General features: G+C 53.7%; 2 protein-coding genes and 1 pseudogene across 6 annotated transcripts in view; 1 reads left to right on the forward strand and 2 right to left on the reverse strand.

Annotated features, from left to right (window-relative positions):
• ATCAY (ATCAY kinesin light chain interacting caytaxin) overlaps positions 1-27107 on the forward strand; it is a 602799-nt gene that overhangs the window by 233572 nt on the left and 342120 nt on the right. The window lies entirely within an intron of this gene.
• Positions 13168-18894, reverse strand: LOC125433947 (excitatory amino acid transporter 5-like). The gene is made up of 4 exons (XM_048498901.1): positions 18723-18894; positions 18366-18500; positions 14183-14282; positions 13168-14068 (listed from the first exon to the last, which is right to left on the reverse strand). The coding sequence occupies exons 2-4, from the start codon at positions 18437-18439 to the stop codon at positions 13931-13933; spliced, it is 312 nt and encodes a 103-aa protein (XP_048354858.1). The 5' UTR covers positions 18440-18500; positions 18723-18894; the 3' UTR covers positions 13168-13930.
• On the reverse strand, positions 25888-25975 carry LOC125434054 (annotated as a pseudogene).

The raw sequence follows: 27107 nt of genomic DNA on the forward strand, positions 1-27107 counted from the left end.
GGGGGGGGGGGTGGGGGGGGGGGGGGGTGGGGGGGGGGGGGGGTGGGGGGGGGGGGGGGTGGGGGGGGGGGGGGGTGGGGGGGGGGGGGGGTGGGGGGGGGGGGGGGTGGGGGGGGGGGGGGGTGGGGGGGGGGGGGGGTGGGGGGGGGGGGGGGTGGGGGGGGGGGGGGGTGGGGGGGGGGGGGGGTGGGGGGGGGGGGGGGTGGGGGGGGGGGGGGGTGGGGGGGGGGGGGGGTGGGGGGGGGGGGGGGTGGGGGGGGGGGGGGGTGGGGGGGGGGGGGGGTGGGGGGGGGGGGGGGTGGGGGGGGGGGGGGGTGGGGGGGGGGGGGGGTGGGGGGGGGGGGGGGTGGGGGGGGGGGGGGGTGGGGGGGGGGGGGGGTGGGGGGGGGGGGGGGTGGGGGGGGGGGGGGGTGGGGGGGGGGGGGGGTGGGGGGGGGGGGGGGTGGGGGGGGGGGGGGGTGGGGGGGGGGGGGGGTGGGGGGGGGGGGGGGTGGGGGGGGGGGGGGGTGGGGGGGGGGGGGGGTGGGGGGGGGGGGGGGTGGGGGGGGGGGGGGGTGGGGGGGGGGGGGGGTGGGGGGGGGGGGGGGTGGGGGGGGGGGGGGGTGGGGGGGGGGGGGGGTGGGGGGGGGGGGGGGTGGGGGGGGGGGGGGGTGGGGGGGGGGGGGGGTGGGGGGGGGGGGGGGTGGGGGGGGGGGGGGGTGGGGGGGGGGGGGGGTGGGGGGGGGGGGGGGTGGGGGGGGGGGGGGGTGGGGGGGGGGGGGGGTGGGGGGGGGGGGGGGTGGGGGGGGGGGGGGGTGGGGGGGGGGGGGGGTGGGGGGGGGGGGGGGTGGGGGGGGGGGGGGGTGGGGGGGGGGGGGGGTGGGGGGGGGGGGGGGTGGGGGGGGGGGGGGGTGGGGGGGGGGGGGGGTGGGGGGGGGGGGGGGTGGGGGGGGGGGGGGGTGGGGGGGGGGGGGGGTGGGGGGGGGGGGGGGTGGGGGGGGGGGGGGGTGGGGGGGGGGGGGGGTGGGGGGGGGGGGGGGTGGGGGGGGGGGGGGGTGGGGGGGGGGGGGGGTGGGGGGGGGGGGGGGTGGGGGGGGGGGGGGGTGGGGGGGGGGGGGGGTGGGGGGGGGGGGGGGTGGGGGGGGGGGGGGGTGGGGGGGGGGGGGGGTGGGGGGGGGGGGGGGTGGGGGGGGGGGGGGGTGGGGGGGGGGGGGGGTGGGGGGGGGGGGGGGTGGGGGGGGGGGGGGGTGGGGGGGGGGGGGGGTGGGGGGGGGGGGGGGTGGGGGGGGGGGGGGGTGGGGGGGGGGGGGGGTGGGGGGGGGGGGGGGTGGGGGGGGGGGGGGGTGGGGGGGGGGGGGGGTGGGGGGGGGGGGGGGTGGGGGGGGGGGGGGGTGGGGGGGGGGGGGGGTGGGGGGGGGGGGGGGTGGGGGGGGGGGGGGGTGGGGGGGGGGGGGGGTGGGGGGGGGGGGGGGTGGGGGGGGGGGGGGGTGGGGGGGGGGGGGGGTGGGGGGGGGGGGGGGTGGGGGGGGGGGGGGGTGGGGGGGGGGGGGGGTGGGGGGGGGGGGGGGTGGGGGGGGGGGGGGGTGGGGGGGGGGGGGGGTGGGGGGGGGGGGGGGTGGGGGGGGGGGGGGGTGGGGGGGGGGGGGGGTGGGGGGGGGGGGGGGTGGGGGGGGGGGGGGGTGGGGGGGGGGGGGGGTGGGGGGGGGGGGGGGTGGGGGGGGGGGGGGGTGGGGGGGGGGGGGGGTGGGGGGGGGGGGGGGTGGGGGGGGGGGGGGGTGGGGGGGGGGGGGGGTGGGGGGGGGGGGGGGTGGGGGGAATTCCAGAACAACAAGGCTAAGTTAATAGTAGGGGGCACTCTTTGAAACATGCCTACTACCGATCATTTTGAATCTGAAATACAATTAAAGATAACTCACTGATCAAAGGATGTTCAAGAATATGCATTTTTTTGGTATTTAAGACACAGAAAACACTTAAAATGCAGCTTTGAGTTAGCAAGCTGTTTAGCCCAATAATCACTAACCTCTGAGGGAAAAAAGAGATGGACCACCCATGCCCCAATCTTATTCATGTATCACCAGAAGGGGGGGGTGGGGAAGAAGGAAAAGGAGGCAGAGGAGCTCTTCCTGGCATGCAAACCATCCTGCCTAACCGTTTCCCCCCAGCAGCTGCAGCCTCCCCTCTCCCACCTGGGTACCTGAAGAAGTGGAGGAGGAAGAGGAATGGGAAGCAAACTCCATTCCCCCCACCCCCCCCATGCACTCCAAGTCCTGAGCAATCCCCTCCCCACTCCAAGCGCCACTCTGACTGGGAAAGGAGATGCCAGCTGCACATGTGCAATGCAAAGCCCTACTCCAAACCCCCTCGCAGGTGGGGAGGAAAGAGAAAGCAGATGCTGCTGCTGCTGCTGCCTTTGCTCCTTCCTTTCGCCCCAGAAAGTGGCTGTGTTTTGGAAGGAAGAGGTGTTTCTCCTGCTCCTTTCCCCGTCCTACTGGGAAAGAATAAACGCGCTGGCTGGAATTATTTCGAGGGGGAGGAGAATAGCAAAGGTCCTTTTAAAAGAAAAGATCTGATATTGTAACCAGTATGTAATTGAAACTGCTATTAAGTTTTAAAGTTTTAAGTTTTAATGAATTAAGCTGCACTCCTGTATTTGATATGTTTTGTTGATTGTTGTTGAATGTGCAGCTATTTTGTGAGCCGCCTCCAGCCCTTCGGGGGTGAGGCGGCTTATAAATCTCATAATAAATAAATAAACAAACAAACAAACAAACAACCTTTTTTTTTGCCCCGTTGCAAAGGTTTCCAGAAATGGGGGGATGTCGCTAAGGGGGGGAAGTGGCGGCGGTGGCGGGGGGGGGGGTTGTTGCTTCTGCAAACTCCCCTTCAATGAAGCCTCTCTCGCTCGTTTGCAACCACGTTAAACTCCAGTTCCATCACTCAGGACTCAGTTCTGCAAGCCTCCCTGCAGACTCAGCCGGTGTCACAGGACAGGGCTGCAAAACTAGACCCGCTTCCTTGGGATTATTAATTTTTTTGAAGGCACTGAAACGGGATGCTTCTTTTACTCCTCAGCTTGAGCCAGAGTTGTGCTGCAATATTCACTCAGGACTTGGGGCCGTTGCAAGCAAGGAGTCTCACTTGCAGGGCTCAGAGGGGTGTGTGCAATCCTGGAACTGGGAGAAAGCCCCTCTTGCATCGAGGGAGGCTTGCTTCTGTGTGCATCCCATCCTGCATTAAAGTCAGGCTGCCAGACCATCCCTCTCCATTGCCTACATTAGCCTAGCACAGAGAAGGTGCGCTCTCTTTCCTGCCCCCTCTGACTTATGGCTCCCTCACCCCTCTTCACAGTGCCTGCAGAGGACACCTGCAAGGGGGAAAGGGGGTGCAATGCCTGCCATTCAAACGCCCCCCCCCCCAAGCAACGCCCCCCCCCCCATACACACACGATTATTGCCTTTTCCATTATTGCCTTTTCGGTGGCTGGCAGGAAGGGGAGCAAAACTGACACCCACCCTTTTGTGCTTCCTTCCTTCTCCTGCAGCCCCCCCCCCCGGCCCCGCCCACGCTGTTGGAGAGGACGAAGGGCGGGGCTGAGGGGGGCCGAAGGCGAGGCAGCAGCGGGGGAAGGAAGGACGGAGGCGCACAAGAGCGAGTTCCAGCTCTTCTCCCTTCATGGCTGGTGGGAGGCATCCGGTCACGTGGGGGCCAATGTTGCGCGCGCCCCCTCCCACGTGACCAGGCTTGCTGCGCCCGGGGACGGAGGGCGCCCTTTGTCCCCCCCAGGCAGACAGGCCAGTGAGAGAGAGCGGCCCTGGGAGCCGGAACAGACGGGGGAGGCCTGCGGGGCTGAGAAGGGGAGGAGCGAACTTGCATGGCTGAGAAGGGGCGGAGCCAGCCAGCCAGCCAGCCAGCCAGGAAGAGGGGGCCAGGAGCGCCCCAGAAGGCAGTGCGGCAGCCTTTCAGCACAAATCGGGACCCTCCCGCGGGAAGCGGGTCACCTGGTCACACTACGCGTGGGGCGCTTTATTTCCCCGGGGGCGGGGCGGGGGGCGGGGTTCTCCCCGTCTGTTGTCCAACCACGCCTTCAGTCCCAGGGTGGGGCCGGCCCCGCCCCCTCCTCCTCCCCGCCCGCCCGCGATTGGGCGGCTGCCTCCTCCCCTCTTCCCAGAGCTGGGCGCTGCTCAGTGTGGGGGGGGGGGGCAGCCCTCCTCTTGCCTTGGGCGCCCTGGGGGGGAGAGGGGAGGGGGGAGGGGGGAGGGGGGTCCCCAGCAGCCGGCTCTGCCAGGGGAGGGTTTCACATTGGAGGAGGAGGAGGAGGAGGGACAGTCACGTGATCTACCTCCTTCTCCCCTTGCTCCTGCAGCAGCAGGCGCAGCAGAAGACGGCGCGGAGGACTCGGCTGAGCGCCATCCTGTCCCTGCGAAAGTCCGAGGCTGCACTGGCCGGTTGGCCTTCGAAGGACGCCAGTCAGTTGCTGGGGAGCTTCCAGGTTCCATTCCTTGCTGCCGGGGTTCTAGATCGCTCGCAGGAGACGGCTGGAGTCCCCCCCTTCAAGCCCCCCAGGGCTCCACGTCAAACCCGGCGGCACCGTGAACTCCTGCTGACCGCTGAGGGAAGCCCAGGGGGGATTCATCGTCAGCCCCAGTAGTCTGGAAAGCATGAATTGGTGCTAGCGTGGGGTAGAGCCAGGGGGGGTGTAGTGGTTCAGGGCAGGGGCACTCTCACCTGGAGAACCGGGTTTGACTCCCCGCTCTGCCACTTGAGCTGTGGAGGCTTATCTGGTGAACCGGATTAGCTTGTGCACTCCAATACGCGCCAGCTGAGTGACCTTGGGCTAGTCCCAGTTCTTTGGAGCTTTCTCAGCCCCACCCATCTCACAGGGTGTTTGTTGTGACGAGGGAAGGACAAGAAGTTATGCATGGGGTAGAAAATGTTGACAGAGAGAAAGTTTTCTCTCTTTCTCACAATCCTAGAACCAGGGGGCATATGTTGAAAATGCTGGGGGGAAGAATTAGGACTAATAAAAGGAAACATTTCTTCACGCAACATGTGACTGGTGTTTGGAATATGCTGCCACAGGAGGTGGTGATGGCCACTAACCTGGATAGCTTTAAAAGGGGCTTGGACAGATTTCTGGAGGAGAAGTCGATCTGTGGCTCCCAATCTTGAGCTGAGATTGCAAATGCCTTAGCAGACCAGGTGCTCGGGAGCAGCAGCAGCAGCAGAAGGCCATTGCTTTCACCTCCTGCATGTGAGCTCCCAAAGGCACCTGGTGGGCCACTCGAGTAGCAGAGTGCTGGACTAGATGGACTCTGGTCTGGTCCAGCAGGCTCGTTCTGATGTTCTTAAGTTTGTAAGCCCCTTTGAGTCTCCTTGCAAGAGAGAAAGGGGGATAGAAATCAAAAACTCTTCTTCTCTTCTTCTTCGATCTAATTCCTGACCAGCGAACCTGACTACAGAGAGCAAATTTCACATGGTTACCCTCGCACGGAAGCCCCTGAGAAGCTCCACCATCGCGTAAATGTGTATGCATATGTGTGTGTGTGTATTTATATATGAACATGTGTGCGCGTATATATATAGAAAATCAATCCAGCACATAAAACAGGTAAGCGCTCAGCAGAAATCTCCTTCTGAGCCTCCTGCTACACTTCTACACCTACGCCGTACAGCTTTCAGAGAATGCCTTTTCACTACTAGCTGCATCTTATCCATGCACGTGGAACACACATTAGCCAGTGAAACGGATGCCCTTCAGGCTGTCTCTTGGTAAAAGTTGTCTGGTGTTCAAGGAAATCTCTGGCAGGAGATGTAAGTATTGTGCAGGATGGATATCTCAGTCACCGTTCTTTGGAACTCTCTCGGCCCCACCTACCTCACAAGGGGTCTGTTGTGGGGAGGGGAAGAGAGGGGGTTTCTAAGTCGCCTTGAGATTCCTTACAGTTGAGAGAAGTGGGGCATGAAGCCAAACTCTCCTTTCTCAGTCAGACTCCAGCATGGGGGCCACCATTAAACCAGAAGAACCATCCTCTTCACACTCACAAAAATTACCCAGAATCTGCCAGGCTCTTCAGCAAGTTCTGTGGTGGGAAAAATTACTTTTCCCACCATAGACTTCAGTGGGGCTTTCTGTTATGCCCAGCTGGCTCTGTGGTATCGAGGTTTCAACGGGAGGCACTGTGGTAGGGGTCTTGCTCTGGGTGGGGGCACTTATTTCCTGCAGGGCTGCTGGTGTGAGTCTCCTGAAAAGAGCCAGCCCAATTTGCTAAAGTGTGTGTGGGAGAGGAAAATGCTCTGAGCGCCCGGTTGAAGGTGAACCTGATGCCCACAGCATTTGCCCCTCCCAAGCAAACTTTAGCAAAATTGGCTGGTTCCTTTCAGGAGACTCACACCAGCAGCCCTACATTTTTGAAGATAGAGGCTCCAGACTATATATATTTTTATTGAGTTCTCTGTGTTCTAAGTTGCCATGAATGGGGTGGGGGGGTGGGGTGGGGTGGAAGCTTATAAATGTTCTAACAAACTGATGGAGCTGCAGTCTTGGGATACTGTTATACGAGATGCTAGGAAAGCCGTTAGTCTTTATTGGACTTTTAAAAACTGTTGGGGGTGTTTCTGCTTTTAAGCTCCTCAGTTCTCCGATGTAATTGGTTTTCCTGCACATCTAAATCAATTGATCTAACTTCTTCAGAGCAAGTGTCTGTCCGACTATAAGGTCTCTCTTTATTGTATTAGCAAACTTTAGTTAGCCCTCCAATTTCCTATTGCAAAACAGATACTATCTTTCTTCCTCATGTTTATAGTTATCAAATGAAGTGAAGAAATCCTGTCATGCCTCGTATTTCAGTGTATTTCCACATAGTACAGTAGATTTAAAAGTGGATTGTATTGTCATTCACCTGGTGGTGCTCTTGAACAGTCACCAAACATTTTTCTGTCTTATCCTGCCATTAAAAAAAATCCACCAGAGGACAAACGAAATGTCCCAATCGTGCCTCTTGCAAACGAGGTAGTTTCAACCGTTATTTCCAGGTGGCCAAAATTATTCATACAAAGATGTTGCACTGACCATGTGGCTGAATTTAACAGCATAATAATTTAAAAATAGCCTCACATCCACACATGTAACAAAATGTTGCTCTCCAACATTCTTTGGGATTATCCCTCAGAAATCTAGCCCTGCTATATACCTGCAACAACTTATTAATTACAATTGCAGATGGGTCATGACTAGAGCAAGGTGTAACTCTTTTCCATCAGTACATCTTCAAGGTCGCTTCTCTGGTATTCCACAAAATGAGCGTCGCTGTCGATTTTGTCCTGATACAACTGATACACTTTCTCATATTCTGCTTCATTGTCCAAAGTACAACAACATCAGAACCGATTTGAGAACTGTGTTACCAACAGGATTTATGCTCCTTTCTGATAAAACAAAAATGGCTAAGCTTCTAAATAGCTCTAGTGTTGAAATCTCTGAAGCTGTTGCTATGTTTTTGCTCTGTGTACTGCAAGTTGAGCAATAATGATCTTATTGTATTTGAAATTCTTGGCACTGGTTTTATGCCTAATAAAGGTTTTGGATTTGGAACAAAATGTTAGCGGTAATTGACCGCTGGAAAGATCTCACGGGGACTGGAATTTATCTTGAGATACGCAGCTTTTACGTAAGAGCTGAAGAGCAATCATGTTGGATCAGATCCTAATTGCAGATTGGCCAATCTGAGCTGGGGAAATTCCAGATTATTGGGGGGGGGGGGCGGGGACACGTCAGGGTCTGATGCTACAGAATCCACCCCTCCCAAAGCAGCTGTTTTCTTCAGGGGGAAATGCTCTCTGCAGTCTAAAGTTCAGTTGTAATTCCCAGAGATCTACGGACTCCACCGGGAGGTTGGCAGCCCTACTCAGTCGTCTCTTATCAAGTCCAGCATTGCGCCTCATGGCGGCCAGACAGAAGGCCTACAAGGTGCACTGTTAAAAGTCTCCCCTTCTCCTGTCGCCTGCCAGCCGGCTTTCAGCAGTGGCGTAGCACCAAGGGGACAGGCGTGATATACAGGGCACATGCCGGTGTGGGGGCGTTCCAGGGTGTGGCAGGGTGCGTGCAAGCCCTGGGCGCAGTCCCCCCTCCCTACGGCCCTGGCTTTCAGAGGTAGACGGTCTCCAAACACAGGGACGCCACTCAGCCATCACAGCTAGCTGCTGCTGTTATACCTTCGGGACCGCATTACCCCATATGTCCCTATTCAGCCTCTGCGCTCAGCAGAGGCCAATTTGCTGGTGGTCCCCGGCCCCTCCATGATGCAGCTGGCCTCCACGCGGACCAGGGCCTTTACGGCCCTGGCCCCAGCCTGGTGGAACATTCTTCCTCCAGCTGTCCGGGCACTGCGGGACCTTAGTGAATTCCGCAGGGCCTGCAAGACTGAGTTGTTCCGCCGGGCCTTTGGAGTAACCAGCCGTTGATGGTGCCCCCCCTCCCATCCTTGTTTCGTTTACATCTTTTATTGATGGAGCCAGCAGTCTTCCCATTTAGGGAGGGTTTTAAAAATGGGTTTGCTGGGCGCCCAATTCGATTTTAAACTTTGTATTAACCGCTGTTTTAAATGGGGATCTGGTAATTTATTTATATTGGAATTTAATTGTTTAGTTTTGATTGTATTTAGTCGAACTATGATTTAACTTTGTTGTACGCCGCCCAGAGCCCTTCGGGGATAGGGCGGGATATAAAACTAAACAATAAACAAACAAATAACCCTTTTCAACGAGAAGGACTAAGTGGAATTGTAACTTCATCCGCCATGTGCTGGACCGTCTTTGTTTTAGAATGCACGTGGCGGAGGAAGTTGCAACTCTACTTAGTTCTTCTTGAAAAGGGTATAAGACCTTCCCTGCCCCATTCATTTCTCTTGTCTCTTTTAAAAGCCATCTTAACTTTATAACCGCTTCTACATGCTGCACCAGGGACTTTCGCGTAGTAGTGACAATAACGCATGAGAAAGCCCTCTCAATTGCCCTGAATCTATTACACTTCAGTGTTACTGAGATCATAATTGTGGGAGAGGGAGAAAAAGTCCCCTCTCTCCACTTCAATTTGTGTATGAATCTCTCTCACCCCTTAATAGTCTTCTCTCTAGCCTGAAAAGCCACTGAACTCCTTAGCACAGTGATGGCGAACCTATGGCACAGGTGCCAGAGGTGGCACTCAGAGCCCTGTCTGTGGGCACGCACAGAGTTCATCATGTGGGGGGGAAATCCCCCCACACACACACACACATCTAGGCTGTCCTGGGTCGCTGGGCTCGATTATTAGCATTAAACCAAAGACCTAGTTTTGGGGAAGCAGTGTAGGTAACCCTGTTAAGCGCTGTTAAACCCCACTGATTTTCATGTGACAAACTAAAGCGCGATCCTTTACCTGGGAGTAAGCTCGGTTGCTGGCAATGGGGCTTGCTTCTGAGTAAACCCTCCTAGGGTCGTGATTCACCCGTTGGAAGAGTTGCACGGTTGCTTCAAAGCAAAGCCACCGACTACCACCAAGCTTACTCCTGAGTAACGCACGCCTCAGAGCCAACCATTTTTTCTAAACTAAAACCTCAGTATTCAGGTTAAATTGCCATGTTGGCACTTTGCGATAAAAAAGTGGGTTTTGGGTTGCAATTTGGGCACTCGGTCTCGAAAAGGTTTGCCATCACTGCCTTAGTCAACGCGGTCACTCATTTCGGCACGTCCCCCAGCTCTCTAGCACAGTGGTTCTCAATCTTCTCAATGCTGTGACCCTTTAATATAGTTCCTCATGTTGTGGTGACACCCAACCATAAAATTATTTGTGTCTCCGTTCCGAAGACCATCAGAAATATGTGTTTTCCAATGGTCTTAGGCGACCCCTGTGAAACAGTCGTTCGACCCCCAAAGGGGTCGCGACCCACAGGTTGAGAACCACTGCTCTAGCATCTTTGCCAGCGTAGAGTGGTGGACTCTAATCTGGAGAACTGGATTTGTTTTCCTGCTCCTACTCACGAAGCCTGCTGGGTGATCTTAGGCTAGCCATAGTTCTCTCAGAACTCTCTCAGCCCCACCTACCTCACAAGGCGAGGACTTGAAGGGAAAAGGAGTTTGTAAGCTGCTTTGAGACTCCTTGTAGTTGAGAAAAGGGGGGTATGAATCCAAACTCTTCTTCTCGTCTGAGAAGAAGCTGCACCGTTTGTGCCCTGAAAGGCAATAAGTGCCGGCAATTTTTTTGTTTTCATCGCTTTCCCTGCCTCCCAACAACCACGAAGTGGCTACTGAGCCAGACGAATTCAGAACGGTTCTTCTTAGGAAATTAGGATTGGGGCCCCTCCCTCTTCTCTTCTGGAAAGTCTTCTTCCTGGCCCAGCGCTACCCTGAAGTGGCAGTTCAGTTCAAGGGGATGGGCCGCTATTCCTCTAAAACAGACCTGGGCATTATACGGCCCGCGGGCCACATCCGGCCCGCCAGATGACCCTGACTGGCCCCCCTGCCTTTTGGCCCGGCCCTCCACAATATTTTCTGTTTCTTATGCGGCTCCATGGAAAGAATAATTGCCCACCCCTGCTCTAAAAGAAAACTGACTCTTCCACCACATTTTGAAAACGTCAAGTTTGTTTATTTATTTCCAATGCGTCCAGGGAACCCTTGTCATTTTCTCAGCCTTTTGCTCTTTATGTGCAGCCGTCAGGTCAAAATCGAGAGTTGTTTGGTTCCCTGGCCTCTTCCTTGCCTCTCACCTGCTCCTTCTGAACAAGGAATCTGGAGTTCTTACTCTCTCTGGCCCAAAACAGTCACGTCAGCAGCCAGCCTCACTCGTGAGCCGCTTTTGGAGGCTGGTGAACCACACAGAACGTCTCCTGTGCTCCAGGGATTCCTGCACACTGCCCAGCCGCTGCTTCCGGAAGGGACTTGGGTGGCAGGGAACACACCCGTGCTCCTGCCTCCCGTAGGCACAACGGTGCTTCTTCCCCGGGGTCCAAAAATTTTAGTAACAGGTTCCCATGGTGGTGGGATTCAAACTGTAGCGTAGCGCCAATGGGGCTGGGCGGGGCACGACGTGGGCGTGACTAGGCATTCCGGGGGCGGGGCATTCCTGGGCGGGGCTGTGGGAAGGATGCAGCTGCTGCGCCGGTTCTTGGGTGGGAAACGAATGCACGCAGGCGCAGGCTGCCACGCACGCCGGCGCACCTCCTGCTAGACTGCTCCAAGTTGTGCGCGCTACTGCTGAGAGGAGGGGCGTAACTAAGGCAAAAATCACGTGACAAAATCACCCATTAGTCACCCCCTCTCGGCACACACAAATGATTAGTAACCTACTCTCGGGAACCTGTGAGAACCTGCTGGATCCCACCTCTGCCCGGGGCTGCTTTGGCAGAGCCGTTCATCCAGCCTGCCTCTCAAAACCCAGCACTTCCTAAACATTTGATCTGGTTTCCCAAGGGCACTTCTGGCCCCTTGTGATGCCCTCTGGGGGCACAGGATCATCATCCCCGGGGCCCGGGGGGGGGCTCGAAAGCCCCAGCCCCATCACTGCTTTCTTGGACACGTAGTTTTGATTTCCAGTTTTCTGCGCCAGGTACCTGGAGATGCGGCCATCTTCACCCACTCCCTGGTCGCGAAACGTTACAAAGGGGGAGGGCCGTAATGCTGCAGCCGCCTCTTTGCCCAGGAACACCCCCCCCCTGCAACAACTCTTTTCCTCCTCCGGTGGTCTCCCCCCTTTTTCTCCTCGCTGGATGGAGACTGGGGGTCCCCTGGAAGTCCGGCTGATCAGAGGTCAGTTCCCATGGATTCCTATGGAGCAAATGGGTGCTTTGGCCTGGCGCCCCACTGAGGCCCCCGCCCTCCCCAAGCCCCGCCCCAAATCTCCAGAGACTTCCCAGCCTGGATCTGGCCACCGTTCCCTCCCCCACCTCTTGTCCCTGGCCAGGAGAGACGTGGCAACTCCGGTCCTTCATGAACATCAGAACTAGCCTGCTGGATCAGACCAGAGTCCATCTAGTCCAGCACTCTTCCACTCTCAGTGGCCCATCAGGTGCCTTTGGGAGCTCACAGGCAGGATGTGAAAGCAATGGCCTTCTGCTGCTGCTGCTGCTCCCGAGCACCTGGTCTGCGAAGGCATTTGCAATCTGAGATCAAGGAGGATCATGGTTTGAGCTTTCCTCTCTGCTCTTGTACCTGTCCACTCCAGCCAACGCCCCCCTCCCCCCCAGCTTCACACCTGGCCCTTCAGCTGAGCTTCGGCCTTCTTGGTTCTCTGCTCTCCACAGCCACGTCCTACCTTCAATCATCTGAGCCCAGAGACCCATCATTCCCCCACCATTCCCTCCATACCTGTGGAGCTTCGACTGCCAGAACCACCTGTTGCTATTGTATCTGCCTCCTTTTGCCCTCGATCCCACCCCACTTCTTCCTCCCTGGTGCCTTCTGCTGCTGCTGCATCCGGAGGGGTGTCCTACCCTGCAAGACAGGTTTTTGGAAGTTCCCAGCACACACCACAAAACCCCACAGCCCATTTCTTTCTGTAGATCTCAGAAGTCCCCTTCTTCCATTGTTGGTCGCTCTTCACACTCTCAGCCTCCTGTGAAGGGGCGGCGCCACAGTTCCGTGGCAGAAGGCGTGGTTTGCAAGCAGGAGGGGCCTGGTTGAGAGGGTGAAGAAAGTTCCTGCTGCCAAATCCCCCCCCCCGCCCCCCGGTGAGTCGCTGCCCATCAAAACTGAAAACACTGCCCTACATGGATAAAGGTTCTGACTGGGTATACAGCAGCTCTGCGCGTTGAGAAGCATTGGTGTGCGTTGAGAAATATCCCTGCCGACCATATCCCTTCCCTGGTGGGTTTATCTCTGTATAGCAGCAGTGGCGTAGGAGGTTAGGAGGAGCAGCAGTGGCGTAGGAGGTTAAGAGCTCGTATATCTAATCTGGAGGAACCGGGTTTGATTCCCCGCTCTGCCGCCTGAGCTGTGGAGGCTTCTCTGGGGAATTCAGTAGCCTGTGCACTCCCACACACGCCAACTGGGTGACCTTGGGCTAGTCACAGCTTCTCGGAGCTCTCTCAGCCCCACCCACCTCACAGGGTGTTTGTTGTGAGGGGGGAAGGGCAAGGAGATTGTCAGCCCCTTTGAGTCTCCTGCAGGAGAGAAAGGGGGGATATAAATCCAAACTCTTCTTCTTCTCTTCTATATCACTATAGTCTTTCCGACTCTATTTGACATCCTGGACCACACAGTCTCGGAACCTTTATCCTCTGCGCCCAAGTGGTCTCAGGCCCCCAGAACGGGGCAGGCCCCCAGAACGGGGCATCGGAACACCCGCTGCTGTTGGACTGGGGGGGGGGGGCAGCAAGCAACAATCCCAGCCCTCTGGTGCTTCCAGACAGCCAAGGGAAAGTCCAGTCTGTGCGATGAAGGTAAACCTGGATTTCAGAACTGCAGGTGGAGCGATGAAATCTCAGGGAATATAAATATTTATGCTATAAAAAGTTTTTTTCTTAAAAAAAAAGATTCAAGAAAAACTGTGAAGGGACAAGGCGGCTGGAAGAAGATGGTCCCCATCCCAAAGCTGGCCCTTGAGGGTCTTCTCTCCCCGACTCCAGGTGTGACCTCCACCGTTACTGAAGCAAACACAGCTTCTGAATGTTCCTCGTTAGTAGCTGACAGTCCTGTTTTATCCTAAGGGATTGGCGACTGTCGATTTCCTGAAAAGCTGAGGAATGAATGTGCCCTTGGGAGGTTTCTGCATTTCGGACCAGAGATGCCAGTTTTCCATCGCAGCTGAGTCACAAGCCTTGCGGCTTTGGTGCTCTCCCTGCAGGAGTCGAACTCGCTTCTTCTGTGGCACTTGGCACTCTACCTGTAACGAGCACGTCTCTCCTCTGCCTTTGTGCGTGATGAGGCTCTTGGGCAGTGGGACGTTCAGAGTGTCTTTCCGGTGTCTTTCCCGGCATCACACCTGGCAGACATTATAATTGATGCCTGTCTGTTCAAGCAAGACTTCATCAATTAAATCCAAGACGTGGTCCTTGGGATAGGTCAGGATTCCTTCAGCCAGGACTGGCTTATCTTTGTTGCTCCCAGAGTCCTCCTGGTGTTGGTGGGGAGAAAACACAGGGATTCAGGTTAGCAGACTGAGCCACCCTAGTGCCCCCCCCCCCCGCACCTTACTTCTGTGTTCTCGTTTAACCCCCCTTTTTCATACTTTGGGTAACCTCACAGCGAAATCTTCCTGGCAGAGATGGGCTATGATTCCTGCTGCCAGAGCGTCGCCCAGGACGTTGGTCATGGTGCGCAATCGATCCCTGGGAGACGGAGGACAAAGAGAGTCAGTCGGATGTCATGCTGTCCCTGTCACTGTCACAAATATTACACCCATGCGTACTCCAACTCACTAGGTGAGTATCATTTTAACATTATCTTACTATCACAAATATACTTTTGAAAAAGCTTAGGACAAATATATTTTGAATTTATTCCTCCTCTTTTTCTTTCTTCTCCCCTTTTGTTTGCTCTTGTAGAAGAGCCATTCAAGTGAAACGTGAAATTCAGTTTGGAAACTATCTAGGTGAATTTTTACAATGAAAAATGTTGTATTATTATTTATATGAAAATTTAGGTTTAATATTGAATAATATGAATGTTTTATTTTTTATATAGTGTAAGAAAAAACAGTTGTGCTCCTAGAGGAGTAAGAAAAAGAATACTTTGTACAACAATTGCAAGTGCATTGGGAGGGTTCTTGTTTAATTGTATGAAAGTGAAAGGATTAGATAGACTTTTATATATTGACACTTGTATTTGTACATTTCAGATTGGCTTGACAAAGGACTGCCGAAATAAAAACCTAATCTAGAGGTTTTACAGCCATACCTGACGGTGTACTTACTAAACATTTTTTGTATATTTGTGATAGTAAGATAATGTTAAAATGATACTCACCTAGTGAGTTGGAGTACGCATGGGTGTAATATTTGTGACAGTACCTGTTGTACACCTGCCTTGATTATTATTATGGTGGATGCTGTCCCTGTTAAGCAATACTGTCTGAGATTTGGCAAGTGTCTGTCACGCAACTGAGTCAGGAAATAGTTAACTGTCTGTATGTTAAGTAGATACTGAGGTCGCTGTTCAATGAGAGGGTCAATGGGTTAGCCATTGGTCAGTGTAGTCGGAAATAGCTAGCAAGTCTTATAGCACATATGACCAAAAATTATAAAGCTAACCTATTGCCTTTGTTCTAGTCCAGGGGTCTGCAACCTGTGGCTCTCCAGATGTTCATGAACTATAATTCCCATCAGCCCCTGCCAGCATGGCCAATTGTAGTCCATGAACATCTGGAGAGCCACAGGTTGCAGACCCCGATTCTAGTCTCAGACATGGGATGAGTACACGTAGAACGTAGCCTTCTTTTCACCAGCTAGCAGGCCGCTACCTGGATGTAACTGATAGAAAGCATTCATCTTTTTGTAACCTTTTTCTATTACCACAGCTAGTAAAGTTTATCTCTTTTGTAGGCAACTGTGAATGACTCTGTCTCGTTTATTAGAAGTTCTGCAATATTTTTCCCCCAATAGATACCTCCACACTTGCAAACCTCCCTTCCAAATGGCCCAGGCTGCCTGGAGTTGTCCCAACCGAGAGGAAGATGGGGAGCATCCTCTGCCACAAGATGTCCTTTCTGAAATGCTCACCTTCTATCTAAAGGTCTTTGTTTCTCTTAGGTGGGCTGGACTGAGCTGTTTAGGACACTGAGAGTCAGGCATTAGAAGTTAAACCCACAGACTCCCTGTGAGTTCTAGGAAGGGATTTTAGGAATTAGGGTGGGGGTAAGAAGAAGAAGAAGAAGAAGAAGAAGAAGAAGAAGAAGAAGAAGAAGAAGAAGAAGAAGAAGAAGAAGAACAAGAAGAAGAAGAAGAAGAAGAAGAAGAAGAAGAAGAAGAAGAAGAAGAAGAAGAAGAGGAGGAGGAGGAGGAGGAGGAGGAGGAGGAGGAGGAGGAGGAGGAGGAGGAGGAGGAGGAGGAGGAGGAGGAGGAGGAGGAGGAGAAGAAGAAGAAGAAGAAGAAGAAGAAGAAGAAGAAGAAGGAGAAGGAGAAGGAGAAGGAGGAGAAGGAGAAGGAGGAGGAGGAGGAGGAGGAGGAGGAGGAGGAGGAGGAGGAGGAGGAGGAGGAGGAGGAGGAGGAGAAGAAGAAGAAGAAGAAGAAGAAGAAGAAGAAGAAGAAGAAGAAGAAGAAGAAGAAGAGTTGGATTTATATCCCCCCTTTCTCTCCTATAGGAGACTCAAAGGGGCTTACAAACTCCTTTCCCTTCCCCCCTCACAACAAACACCCTGTGAGGTAGGTGGGGCTGAGAGAGCTCAGAAGAACTGTGACTAGCCCCAGGTCACCCAGCTGGCGTGTGTGGGAGTGTACAGGCTAATCTGAATTCCTCAGATAAGCCTCCACAACTCAAGCAGCAGAGCGGGGAATCAAACCCGGTTCCTCCAGATTAGAGAACACCTGCTCTCAACCACTACGCCACATGCAGTTGAACATGCCCATTATTTTGGATGTTGGGCCGGCACTATCTGACACAGCTGTGTTCCTGGCACAGCTCCTGAATCTGTCATTATCTCTCCCAGTAACAGCAGCTTCAATAATCCTATCAGGATGGCAAGAGATGCACCTTACAGATGTTTGTTGGCACCTGGTCCCTTTACATTTTAGAGGGCCATTATTTCCAATGGGAAGGCAGGACTCCAGAGGCCAGGCCTATCCCCTTGGGAAACAGAGGCCCTTAAACATGCTAAACAGACCAGGTTTTGGCAAATAGCTGACCATCAGTAGATCTGGCCTTTGGAGACAAGATCTACTGGTCGTTCATTTCCTATGAGTGTCACAGGAAAGGACTCATCCAAAGCGGCCCTGAAACTTACCAGATCCAGGGCCAGGTTAAAGGGCATCTCTTTTGGCGGTGTTGGGAGTGATAGAGCAAGCCCCAGTCCATGAAGCTGGGAGAGTGGTGGGCCGGTCACCTGGTGGGCTCCTCAGTTCCTATGAGGCTTAGCTGCTTGCCTAGTTTTCCCATAGAAAATAATGGCCCTTTAAAATTTAAAGGGGACTGGGCACTGTTATATAGCTAATACAGGGGTCTGCAACCCATGGCTCCGGAGCCGCATGCGGCTCTTTCAGCCTTATACTGAGGCTCCACGTGGCCTGGAGGTTGGACGGTAGCATGGGCATGTCCCTCCAGCCCTTCAGAGCAGCGCTGGAAAGAAAGGTGAGTGGAGCCGAACCGGGCAGAACCGGGGGCGTCTCTGTGCGTGAGGGCGCCGCTTTTCATGTCTCCTCCACTCACCTCTCCTTCCAGCGCTGCTCTGGAGGGCTGGAGGGACATGCCCACACTGCTCTCCGACCCCTGGAGGTTAGAGGGCAGCGTGGGCATGTCTCTCCAGAGCAGCCGCCGTCCTCCTCTGCCATCCCCACGGCCACCATCCCCCCTCTGCCCCATGGAGCAGGCAGCTGCCTGCTCTGTCAGGCAGAGGGGTTTTTCCTGCCTGGCGCCGCTGCCTCCCACAGCGCGAGAGGCGGTGGCACCGGGCAGGCCGCAGACATCATCCCCCCATTGGGCAGAGGGGGTTTCCCGCCTGGCGCCTCCACCTCCCAGCGCTGGAATGAAAGGTGAGTGGAGGGACCAAACTGGAGGCGGCTCTGTGTGGAGCCGCCTCTCCGGCTCGGTAGATCTTCGGGGCTGTGGAAAGCGGGTCCAAATGGCTCTTTGGGTGGTAAAGGTTGCCTACCCCTGAGCTAATAGAAGCATGAATATTCCTTTCTCTCTCCCCCTTTACCTTAACTCCCTATGAGGATGGGGAAGGGCAGGACTTTATTTTTATTCCACGTTGGGAATATTGTCCTGATATTTCCAGAACGGCAATTAAAACCTCATCCGTGCCTTTCATCCCCCCATGAGTCAATTGTGACTTGGTGCTTGCACAGGCTTTATCTTTACCTAGTTATAAGAAGAGGAGGACTTTGGACTGATGCCCTACTTTTCTCTCCTGTAAGGAATCCCAAAGCACCTTGCCAACTCCTTCCCTTCCTCTCTCCACAAAAGACACCTTGTGAAGCAGGTGGGGCCGAGAGGGTTCACGGAGAACTTTGATTGGCCCAAGGTCACCCAGAAGCTTCCCGTGAAGGAGTGGGGAAACAAATCCGGTTCCCCAGATTAGAGTCTGCCGCTCATGTGAAGGAGGAGGGAATCGAACCCAGTTCTCCAGATCAGAGTCCACCGCTCCTAACCACCACACTGACTCTCGAGAGAGCCAAAACAACGCCAAGCCCCGTGAACACATGTGATGGGCTCCTCAGGGGGCACGCAGGTGAAGCAACGGGACTTGCGGATCCACTCACAAGGCCCAGTCGACTGCAATGATCAATGTGATGTCTTCAGTGGGAAGGCCAACAGAGGTTAACACGATGACCATTGTGACGAGGCCCGACTGCGGGATCCCAGCCGCCCCAATGCTCGCTGCCGTGGCTGTGATACTGCAGGGAGAGGTGAAAGGGGAGCATGGTTATTGTCGGAGGGGATACTCGTTTCCCTCCGACGCAACTAAGGGATGGCCCAGCATCCCCCAAACTTCAGTGGATCAAAACGGAGCTGAAACCCAAACACACACAGAGAGGAGAGAAAGAATGGCTTAATTGTTTTCAAGATGTCTACTCCAGTGCGTACACCTCAGGAAAAGAGGAGGAGGGCGACCGCACCTGATGGTATTGATCTCATTCCAAGTCCAAGCCTAGAAATCATTGACTTGGGCTGCGAAGAGCGGGCGTGCCCGCCTCGTAGAGGGCTGTCCCGTCCATGTTGATGGTAGCGCCAACGGGAAGGACGAACCTGGCCACCCGCCTGTCGATCCCGTTGTTTTCGAGAAGACACTTCAAGGTGATGGGCAGCGTGGCTGAGCTGTCGGGGGAAAGCTGTTTCTGTTAAAACGTGGCTAATACACACACGCACACTAAATTGGACCCTTGGTTCATCAGGGTCAGTCTGGTCTACTCTGACTGGCTGTCCAGGGTCTTTGGCAGAGGCCTTTCACATCATCTACTGCCTGGTCCTTTTATCTGGCACGCCAAGTAGATGTTCTACCTCTGAGCCTCAGCCAGAGGTGGGATCCAGCAGGTTCTCACCAGTTCCCGAGAGTGGGTTACTAATTATTTGTGTGTGCCGAGAGGGGGTTACTAATTGGGTCCGCTTTTCCATCTCTATGCCCATGCCTCCCCGAGAGGCATCCTGCCTTTGAACGTGAAGGTTCCATATAACAATTGCGACTAATAATGTCACTCCCTGAACTGGGTTAATCCCTTCCAGGTACTGCAATTCATGGATTCTCAGCCTTTCGTACCTTTTATCTCACCAGTCTTTATCAAAGAACCTGTGTGTTTCGCCATTGCTGTGTTCAGATTTGTGAGTTGGGGCATTTTCTATAATGTGATGATGATTTAGAAATGACCTGGTGCAAAAGGTCATGGTGGGGTGGCTGCCCATGGGGGGGTGGGCATCCAACTCAGGTTTTGCCCAGGGCTCAGGTTTGCCCAGGTACGCCTCTGCCCCCTTTGCTGAGGGGGGCGCTGGCGAGGGAACCTGTTACTAAAATTTTTGGATCCCACCACTGGCCTCAACCTCTCCCCTGTACCACGGGAGAAAATGCTGGAGAAACTCAGACTGGCAGGGTGCGCTGTTGTCTGAAGTGCATTCACCGTGTGGCTGTTGGATGATTCCAAAACAGGAGAGCAAAGCTATCAATATGGCAGCCATAGTAGGAATGGATCACAACGTTTCATGGCAGCTACCTTCAAAACCGCATCTCCCCATGCTGCCCACAGAGGGCGCTTCAGTCCTCTTGAGGTAACCTTCTGGTGGTCTCTGGTCCCAAGGACCATTGGGTTGGGCTCAACCAGAGCCAGGGCTTTTTCCTGGTGGAACTCCCTCCCAGTCCACAGCAGGGCCCTGTGGGGCTTTGATCAGTTCTGCAGGGCCTGCACGATGGACATGTTCCGCCGGGCCTTTGGGGGAGGCAACCACGAGTCCATTCCATCTTGCTGGCCTTCCCTATCTTACCCTCCCCCTCCTGCCCCATCCCGATGGTTAACTTTGCTGAGGGGGGGCTGGCGAGGGAACCTGTTACTAAAAATTTTGGATCCCACCACTGAGCAGAACACTCTAGGCACCAGCTTCTCCTAGCTCACCCCACAGTCTCTTGGCAAGAGCCAGGAAAGAGGTGTGATCTCGAAGGGGTCTTGAAACACGTGCGGGCTTCGCTGAAGGTTTGCAGCATCACTCTGAAGCCGGCTCTGAAACAACCTATTTCCAGTGGAAGATCCATCTTCGGTCGTTCGTGGTGCAGCGGAAGTAACAGCATCATTTCTCCGCAGGCCAACGTGGTCCTGAATGTTTTTGCATATTAAAGAATCGTTTTAAAGCCCAGCCTTTGTCAAAACTATCGTTCTGATGACTGTTGAAGAAGAAGAGTTTGGATTTATATCCCCCCTTTCTCTCCTGCAGGAGACTCAAAGGGGCTGACAATCTCCTTGCCCTTCCCCCCTCACAACAGACACCCTATGAGGTGGGTGGGGCTGAGAGAGCTCCGAGAAGCTGTGACTATCCCAAGGTCACCCAGCTGGCGTGTGTGGGAGTGCACAGGCTAATCTGAATTCCCCAGATAAGCCTCCACAGCTCAGGCGGCAGAGCTGGGATTCAAACCCGGTTCCTCCAGATTAGATACACGAGCTCTTAACCTCCTACGCCACTGCTGCTCCTTATTTATTATAAAGGTTATACTTTGATTAGAGGGCGTTTTTATGGCTTCAAAGGACTGTCGGCGGAACTTGCCTGTTACAAACAGACACATTCGTTTCCAGCGGGGGGGAAATGCCCAACGGAAAAGGAGCGGACTTTTCAGAGGCTCTAGTGCAGTCTTGAAGGTGAGAAGGAAAGAAGCAGAAAAAGGAGGGATACTTTGGGGGCTCTTAGATTAGTGAACAAGCAAATAGGGGGAGATGAGTAGAAGAAAAGTTTGGATTTATATCCCCCCCCCCTTTCTCTCCTGTAAGGAGACTCAAAGGGGCTGACAATCTCCTTGCCCTTCCCGCCCTCACAACAAACCCCCTGCGAGGTAGGTGGGGCTGAGAGAGCTCCGAAAAGCTGTGACTAGCCCAAGGTCACCCAGCTGGCGTGTGTGGGAGTGCCCAGGCTAATCTGAATTCCCCAGATAAGCCTCCACAGCTCAGGCGGCAGAGCTGGGATTCAAACCCGGTTCCTCCAGATTAGATACACGAGCTCTTAACCTCCTACGCCACTGCTGCTCCTTATTTATTATAAAGGTTATACTTTGATTAGAGGGCGTTTTTATGGCTTCAAAGGACTGTCGGCGGAACTTGCCTGTTACAAACAGACACATTCGTTTCCAGCGGGGGGGAAATGCCCAACGGAAAAGGAGTGGACTTTTCAGAGGCTCTAGTGCAGTCTTGAAGGTGAGAAGGAAAGAAGCAGAAAAAGGAGGGATACTTTGGGGGCTCTTAGATTAGTGAACAAGCAAATAGGGGGAGATGAGTAGAAGAAAAGTTTGGATTTATATCCCCCCCCCCTTTCTCTCCTGTAAGGAGACTCAAAGGGGCTGACAATCTCCTTGCCCTTCCCGCCCTCACAACAAACCCCCTGCGAGGTAGGTGGGGCTGAGAGAGCTCCGAAAAGCTGTGACTAGCCCAAGGTCACCCAGCTGGCATGTGTGGGAGTCTACAGGCTAATCTGAATTCCCCAGATAAGCCTCCAGCAGTGGGAGCAGCAGTGGTGTAGGAGGTTAAGAGCTCGTGTATCTAATCTGGAGGAACCGGGTTTGAATCCCAGCTCTGCCGCCTGAGCTGTGGAGGCTTACCTGTGCACTCCCACACACGCCAGCTGGGTGACCTTGGGCTAGTCACAGTTCTTCAGAGCTCTCTCAGCCCCACCTACCTCACAGGGTGTTTGTTGTGAGGGGGGAAGGGCAAGGAGATTGTCAGCCCCTTTGAGTCTCCTGCAGGGGAGAAAGGGGGGATATAAATCCAAACTCTTCTTCTCTTCTTCTTACTCTTCTTCCACAGCTCAGGCAGCAGAGCGGGGAATCAAACCCGGTTCCTCCAGATTAGAATGCACCTGCTCTTAACTGCTACACCACTGCTGAAGAACATGGCATCCCTGATAGAACAAGCCCAGAGCACATAGGTCTGAAAGGCCAGGTTAACAGCTCTTTCCCCTCTATGTTTTATAGTCCCCCCAAGTCTCTTGATTGTGCCACATGTTACCAAGGGACACTGACTGGGACTTGAGTGTGGGAACTGAGCATCAGAACCCAGTGGGCTCTGGGCCCTGACAGTCCATGCTGTCGATACGTTTGCCTTTAAGGTGTCACAGGGCCAGTGCGCCCAGACCTATTTGCCTCCAAATGGTATCAACTTCTCAAATCAAAAATTTACTCAATAGGTTTATTACTGGAAGATCTCTGTATGCTGACACCCAGAGAGATTTTCCAAACCTTGAAAAGTAAACTTCTAGAACAGGAGTATCATATCTTGTTGGGGCAAGCAAATAAATCATTCTCACCCCTCTCTGTCGGAATAATACCGGAACAGGGGCACATAGCCAAATATCTTGAATTATTAACTGAACCCCGACAGAGATGGATTATCACAAGGGCCAGATCCAATACCTTCCCATCGGCCATTACAAAGGGTCACTACCTATCCCTCTCCAGGATCGGGTTTGTCCACACTGTAAAAACCAAGTGGAGACTCTTGCTCACATTATTCTTGACTGTCCAAGATATGTGGGCATTAGGAATTTCTCTCCCAGGCTGGCCCTAGACCAGTGATGGCGAACCTTTTCGAGGCCGAGTGCCCAAATTGCAACCCGAAACCCACTTATTTATCACAAAGTGCCAACACGGCAATTTAACCTGAATACTGAGGTTTTAGTTTAGAAAAAAAAATGGTTGGCTCCGAGGTGCGCGTTACTCAGGAGTAAGCTTGTTGTTAGTTAGTGTCTTTGCTTTGAAGCAACCGTGCAACTCTTCCAATGGGTGAATCACGACCCTGAGGGAGGGTAGAAGCAAGCCCCATTGACAGCAGCCGGAAGCTTACATTCCCCCAGGTAAAGGATCGCGCTTTAGTTCTTCGCATGAAAATCAGTGGGGTTTAACAGTGCTTAACAGGATTACCTACACTGCTTCCCCAAAACTAGGTCTTAGATTTAATGCTAATAATTGAGCACAGTGGCCCAGGCCAGCCTAGATGTGGGGGGGGGGGGGCACTCTGTTGGCGCGTGCCCACGGAGAGGGCTCTGAGTGCCACCTCTGGCACCCGTGCCATAGGTTCGCCACCACTGCCCTAGACAAATCTGAACGTGACTCTGACTGCTCTCTGTTGCATTGGGAGCTTCCTGTTAAACAACACAGATGTCATGCTTCTTTGGAAAAGAAGTAGCAACATTTCTTTTACAAGTGACAGAACTTTCTAAGTAATGTATACTGCTATATAGTCTTCCTGTCTGCGCTTTGAATGTACTCTTGATTTGTATTTCAAAAATGTCTGGCAACGCTCTAGAACCTATTTTTAAATGCCAAATAAAGGTGGTTGTTGGTTGGTTGGAGCCACCACAAACCTGTCAACAGCAGTAACTATCACAGGGCCCGTTTTAGTGGTTGGCCCAGGGGAGCTAGACACACTGACTGTTTTCTCGTCCCTTTTGTCCGCTGGCCTCTGTCTGGTGGTGAAAGGCGCTTGCTTCTTGCTGCGTAGCAAGACACGGCTTTGCTCTTCACAGCCCTACAGCCAGCTTCTTGGACGGGATCCTGCAGAACTGCTCCGCTGCCTGGCACACTTTCCCCTGGAATCAGGAATCATTGCCTGAGAAGAACACCCCTACTAAGGGCATATATCCACGAGATCAACACCTTTGTATCAGATTAGGTTTGAATATGCTCCTGAGCCCAATTCTTACCTCTGGTGTGCAAAACTGGTGCACGATCAAGTCTTTTCACACTCGTTTTTTTAAAGTTTAATTTATATATTGTTTGTTTGTTTGTATCCCGCCCTTCCCAGCAGGGCTCAGGGTGGCACAACATTAAATTCAATACAGATAAATAACAGACAATAAAACAATGATTAAAAACAGTAAAAACCAACTACAGATGGCGAGAATCCTCCCTCCCCCGCCCCCCATGCACCCATGGGAGGTCAATGTTTGGATTTGAAGAAGAGTTTGGATTTATATTATTATTATTATTGTTGTTGTTGTTATTTATTCGATTTGATAAACCGCCCTACCACCTTTCTTTCCTGCATATCCCCCCTTTCTCTCCTGCAGGAGACTCAAAGGGGCTGACAATCTCCTTGCCCTTCCCCCCTCACAACAAACACCCTGTGAGGTAGGTGGGGCTGAGAGAGCTCCGAGAAGCTGTGACTAGCCCAAGGTCACCCAGCTGGCGTGTGTGGGAGTGCACAGGCTAATCTGAATTCCCCAGAGAAGCCTCCACAGCTCAGGCGGCAGAGCAGGGAATCAAACCCGGTTCCTCCAGATTAGATACACGAGCTCTTAACCTCCTACGCCACTTAACCTCCTACGCCGCTGCTGCTCCAATGTTGGTACTGATTAGGCCGGCTGGCTACGTGGAAATGCCTGGTAAAAAAAGGTCCGTCTTGCAGGCCCCGCAGAACTCCTTGCTGAACAAGATGGCGCCCGGCCTAACAGTTCCCACTTTCTGCCACCCCCTTGTAGGATCGGTGCTTCCGTTTTTAGACTCCTGGGTGAGGTCTTGCAGCGTTGCTGGTCAATTGCAGCTTGCAAATGGGGCTGGTTAAGGAGATCCAGAATGGGGCATTGTGTCTGGGAGACTCGGGTTTGAATCCACGCTCTGTGGTGGGAGCTGGCCCGGTGACCTTGGGCCCATCTCACACGCTTTGGGCCTAACCTGCCTCATCCGGAAACCGTGGTTGTAAAAATGGAGAGGTGAACCATGTAGAAGAAGAAGAAGAAGAGTTTGGATTTATATCCCCCCTCTTTCTCCCCTGCAAGGAGACTCAAAGGGGCTTACAAACTCCTTTCCCTTCCTCTCCCCACAACAAACACCCTGTGAGGTGGGTGGGGCTGAGAGAGCTCCGAGAAGCTGTGACTAGCCCAAGGTCACCCAGCTGGCGTGTGTGGGAGTGCACGGGCTAATCTGAATTCCCCAGATAAGCCTCCACAGCTCAGGCGGCAGAGCTGGGAATCAAACCCAGTTCCTCCAGATTAGATACACGAGCTCTTAACCTCCTACGCCACTGCTGCGTTGGGTCCCCATCGGAGCAAAGGTGGGACACAAACGACGTTAAATAGATCATGGGTTTTGATTGCGTGAAGACGCTTCTAGACTTCAAAGGGCTTTTCTCAGGATTTACTGCTTTTTGCTGTCGCTGCACTTCCCCCCCCCCCCCCTTAGCACGTTTGGTCAGACTTTTTATAAGTATAAGGAAGCAAACAGGGTAGAGCAGCAAAGTCTAATCATGGCTGGAAAGAAAGAAGTAAATGAGGATAGGTGGAAGGATAAGTAACAGGGAAGGAAGGCCAGGGACAAAGGAAAAGTAAATTTCCAGCAGCACAAAGTATTTCCAGCTTCACACATTACGATAAACTTTAGGTTTTGCGTTTATATGGATTCCTTAGTTTGTGAATGTCATGAATTCAGCATGGACAAAAGCCCTTTTTTTTTAGTCCAGTTTGCTGTAAACTTATTTCTGAATGTATTGTCGAAGGCTTTCATGGCCAGAATCACTGGCGCGTTGTGTGATTTCCAGGCTGCCTGGCCGTGTTCCAGTAGCATTTTCTCCCGACGTTTCGCCTGCATCTGTGGCTGGCATCCTCCGAGGATCTCTTCTTTCTGAATCTCCTTTCTGAATATCGATAAGAACAGATACGACACTTGATCTTAGCCAAGAGGCCGAGAAGCGAATAATACCGGAACAGGGGCACATAGCCAAATATCTTGAATTATTAACTGAACCCCAACAGTTATCACAAGGGCCAGATCCAATACCTTCCCATCGGCCATTACAAAGGGTCGTTACTTATCCATCCCTCTCCAGGATCGGGCTTGTCCACACTGTAAAAATCAAGTGGAGACTCTTGCTTACATTATTCTTGATTGTCCAAGATATGTGGGCATCAGGAATTTCTCTCCCAGGCTGGCCCTAGACAAATCCGAAAGTGACTCTGACTGTTCTGCTGTGGAGCTTCTGTTAAACAACACAGATGTCATGCTCTTGGAAAAAGTAGCAACATTTCTTTTACAAGTGACAGAACTTTCTAAGGAATGTATATTGCTATATAGTCTTCCTGTCTGCGCTTTGAATGTACTCTTGATTTGTAATTCAAAAATGTCTGGCAACGCTCTAGAACATATTTTTAAATGCCAAATAAAGGTTGTTGTTGTTGTTGTTATCGATTGGTCTCTGGGCCCCGACTGTCCTGAAATGTGCACAAGTGGCATTTTTGCACCTGTTTACTAGGCAGTAAGTCCTTCTGGGCTACCCTCATCTTATCAGATCTCAGAAGCTAAGTGGGGTCAGTCCTGTTTAGTATTGGGTGGGAAACCACCAAGGGAGCCCAGGGCCGGTATGCACATCCCTTGCCTCCCAGGTGGCCATAAATCAGCTGCAACTTGACGGCACTTTGCGCACCGCCACAGACAGGTCTCTCTGAATTCGATGAGGCTTACTCCCCAGCTCAGAGCGCCACGTTCAGTGTCCTCATAAGAACATAAGAACTGGCCTGCTGGATCAGACCAGAGTCCATCTAGTCCAGCCCTCTGCTACTCGCAGTGGCCCACCAGATGTCTTTGGGAGATCACGTGCAGGAGGTGAAAGCAATGGCCTTCTGCTGCTGCTGCTCCTGAGCACCTGGTCTGCTAAGGCATTTGCAATCTGAGATCAAGGAGGATCAAGATTGGTAGCCATAGATCGACTTCTCCTCCATAAATCTGTCCAAGCCCTTTTGAAACCTATCCAGGTTAGTGGCCATCACCACCTCCTGTGGCAGCATATTTCAAACACCAATCACACGTTGCATGAAGAAGTGTTTCCTTT

Source organism: Sphaerodactylus townsendi, linkage group LG05, assembly GCF_021028975.2.
Source record: "Sphaerodactylus townsendi isolate TG3544 linkage group LG05, MPM_Stown_v2.3, whole genome shotgun sequence".
NCBI classification, from domain to species: Eukaryota; Metazoa; Chordata; class Lepidosauria; order Squamata; family Sphaerodactylidae; genus Sphaerodactylus; species Sphaerodactylus townsendi.

Excerpts from the sequence above, each read along its gene's own strand:
- LOC125433947 (XM_048498901.1), bottom strand. The coding sequence starts at position 18,439 with ATGGTCATCGTGTTAACCTCTGTTGGCCTTCCCACTGAAGACATCACA. Across the intron at positions 14,283-18,365 it reads ATTGCAGTCGACTGGGCCTT|GGATCGATTGCGCACCATGA; the intron begins GTGAGTGGATCC and ends TCCGTCTCCCAG. Across the intron at positions 14,069-14,182 it reads TCGCTGTGAGGTTACCCAAA|GAGGACTCTGGGAGCAACAA; the intron begins GTATGAAAAAGG and ends CACCAACACCAG.